Source organism: Endocarpon pusillum (genome assembly GCF_000464535.1).
Source record: "Endocarpon pusillum Z07020 unplaced genomic scaffold scaffold3643, whole genome shotgun sequence".
Lineage (NCBI taxonomy): Eukaryota > Fungi > Ascomycota > Eurotiomycetes > Verrucariales > Verrucariaceae > Endocarpon > Endocarpon pusillum.
In genome coordinates, this window is record NW_006916345.1 from 221,212 (window position 1) to 224,211 (window position 3,000).

General features: G+C 52.6%; 2 protein-coding genes across 2 annotated transcripts; one reads left to right on the top strand and one right to left on the bottom strand.

Annotated features, from left to right (window-relative positions):
* Positions 1 to 210: 210 nt before the first annotated feature.
* On the top strand, positions 211 to 1,197 carry EPUS_03501 (uncharacterized protein; the record flags this gene model as incomplete). The annotated part of the gene is made up of 1 exon (XM_007804857.1): positions 211 to 1,197. One exon carries the CDS (start codon positions 211 to 213, stop codon positions 1,195 to 1,197), a length of 987 nt encoding a protein of 328 aa, XP_007803048.1.
* A 1,463-nt stretch (positions 1,198 to 2,660) lies between these two features.
* EPUS_03502 (uncharacterized protein) lies at positions 2,661 to 2,867 on the bottom strand (the record flags this gene model as incomplete). The annotated part of the gene is made up of 1 exon (XM_007804858.1): positions 2,661 to 2,867. The coding sequence occupies one exon, from the start codon at positions 2,865 to 2,867 to the stop codon at positions 2,661 to 2,663; it is 207 nt and encodes a 68-aa protein (XP_007803049.1).
* Positions 2,868 to 3,000: the final 133 nt, after the last annotated feature.

Here is a 3,000-nt window from a genome sequence, read left to right on the forward strand (position 1 = left end):
GAGGCGGCCACGGGGGTGGGGATCGTGGAGGGGGCTCTCGAGGCGAATGTGCTTGGACGGTCGGAGGATAGCGGGGTGGTGGAGAACGGGTACGATATCGTGTTGGATTGCACGGATAATCCGGCGACGCGCTATCTGATCAGCGATGCGTGTGTGGTGACGGGGCGGGTGTTGGTCAGCGGGGCGGCGCAGAGGGCGGAGGGCCAGCTGATGAGGCTGTGTTATCCTCCTCCTCCAGGGCACGTCTCCGATGTTCGGGATGCCTCGACCAAGGACAGTGATGAGAATGGTAAAATGAGCGAGAGAGGACCCTGCTACCGCTGCATCTTCCCCCACCCGCCCGCACCGGAGACGGTGCAGTCGTGCTCCGAGATCGGCATCCTGGGTCCCGTTGTTGGTGTGATTGGTACGTTGATGGCGATGGAGGTGCTTAAGATCCTCACTGATACTGCTACTACCACCGCGGGCGCTTCGGCTGCAAATAATCTCACGGCGGCCGCCGCGAGGGAGGAACAGGATGCCTGGAGACCTACCCTCTTGCTTTACAATGCGTTGAGTCAGGATCCGAGGGGCATGTTTCGGAATGTGGGCCTGAGAAAGGGGCCGAGGAGGGATTGTTTGGTTTGTGGTGAAGAGGAGGTGTTGGATGGACTGCGGGCGGGGAGACGGAAGATTACGAGGGAGGGCATTGTGAATGGAGAGGTGGATTATGGGGCGTTCTGTGGGAGGGTGGAGGATGTGAGGGTGTTGGAGGGAGGGAGGAGGGTTAGTGCTGGGGAGTTTGCGGAGAGGATGAGGCTAGATGGGGAGGGAGGTGGTGGTGATGGGGGTCTTGAAGGGAAGAGGCCGGTGGTGGTTGATGTGAGGGAGGAGGTGGAGTATGAATTGGGTGCTAAGGTTAGGAACAGCATTCATATTCCCATCTCGAGGATATTGAGATCCGGTTATGGCCTGGTGGACGATCAGGATGGAAGCATGGAAGACCTTCTAGGGTTGAGGCTACCAGAAGGAGAGGCGGCGGAGGAGGACAGGCCCATCTATTTCCTCTGTCAACGAGGCAACGATTCGCAGATTGCAGCCCAGAAGTTTCTGGATTCGATTGAGCAGGACAAGACAGGGAACAGGAGAAGGAATCGATGGATCGGTGACGTGGTGGGTGGTTTTGAAGCATTACAGCGACACCAACAACGTGACTAGTAGTGATGATGAGCTGGGGAAGAAGTAACGTTGCAACGAAAATTTGAACATTTCAATTTAAACCACTACCCATACTCATCACCACCGACATTCTCACAGAACGTAAAGAAACAGTTCAATCAAGAGCCTGCAACATGGCTCTTAGCACTTAACCCCAACAAAGCTGTGCAACCATTCTAAACCCACTCCCCGTTCTGGACGATACAACAGTATCCGCGATATCCCTAACGTTAATGGAGAGTCATCTTCCAGACCCGTACCGTCAAGTCAGCATAGCTTCAAACCAAGATGCGAACGACCAGAACAATATTTAAGCAACGACCAGCCAACAAACTTCTTCAGAAGGGGAAAGAAAAAAGAGTGATTGCATCGACACCGGTCCCGTTGTTTCAGCGGTTGATGTCTCAAAGACAAAGGTTTATTTGAATCAGCAATCAGGGGTATCATCATGTTGAAGGTTGAAGTGGCTGGGTTCAAAAATCTGGGGAAGATGTTTGATGAATATGCCACCAGCGAGGAGGTCGCGCAGGTGAAAGATATGATAGGGAAATGACAGGGGGGAAGACATACCATACTAGTAGTGGAGCAAGAGGATTGATGTTGCTTGCCAGGGTTCATGATTTGCAATGCTGACCGATGGAGATGACTCCAATGACGAGCAGTGAGTGGGATGGATGAAAACTTTTCCCATTCAAGTTGCACGGGCAAAGGGGGCACTGGTAGGTGGTACTAAGTTACTAATTACGTAGTACGTAAGTGGGAAGATAACGCCAAGCTTATCATGGCTTGGCACATCCCAGCTGCGACTAGGGAACTCAGCCTCCGAGTCAGGCAATGCCTACTCGTATAGTAGACTATATTTACCATCTTCTACGGAGAGATGATGCTTAGCTCCCTCCTTGGCCGGAGCCTGATGTAGATGATAAGTCGTTTCAAGTATACGGGCATCATGGCAACAAAGAAGGACGCTGGCGAAGTCACTACCAAGGCCCCTTGAGTCTCAACCCCAGCAGCCTGGTTGTTTCCGTATGTTCTTCGGTCACAAACCCTGTTAAGAAGGGATAGCCAGAAAATACCTCCCACAGATTATCGGAATGCAAAAGTGGGGGAAGAAATAAGACCACTCCTGTATCCTTTGCAGATTTGCTAGTTATTCCTTGGATCACCGAGGCACCTAGATCAACCTCCCCTCTCTTTCCTTTAACCACCACAACAGTTTAGCCTCTCCTCCTTCTCTTCTCCTTCTTCCACTCTCCCCTTCCACCTTCTCCTTACCTGCTTCCCAACCGTTGTCATTACCCACACTCCGCACACCCCACCCACCTATTCCCACGCGGCAACATCTGACAACTTGTATGACAAGCAGGACAAATATTAAGCTTGATCTGCCTGCGAAGGACGCACACATCAGAGACATGAAGGAAATCTTTGCTACCGTCAATGGAGGCTTTGCTGATGCCGATCTAGAAGTCGTAGCGTTCGTAGCCGGCAATGCTGTGCCAGTAACTGGGGTCGGTGGGACGGTAGGTGAGGCAGTAGGCGCAGAGTTTGAGAGTTAGAGGAATGAGGGGCTTGAGGGTCAGCAGGAGTTCTACCGGGAGGTTCAGGTCGACTGTCGAGGGGAGGGGAAGGGTTGTTGGGTGTTCTGGTGGCCTCGATGACCTGGACATCGTGTAGCTACGTTTGGGCGTTAAAACTGGTATGAGATCGAGGTCCAGGTGCAGGGAAAGTGCGGCGAGATGTTGCATGTCATGGCCAGCATGATCTGGGATGGAATGTGGTTGACGTCAGTGTAGACTTCTG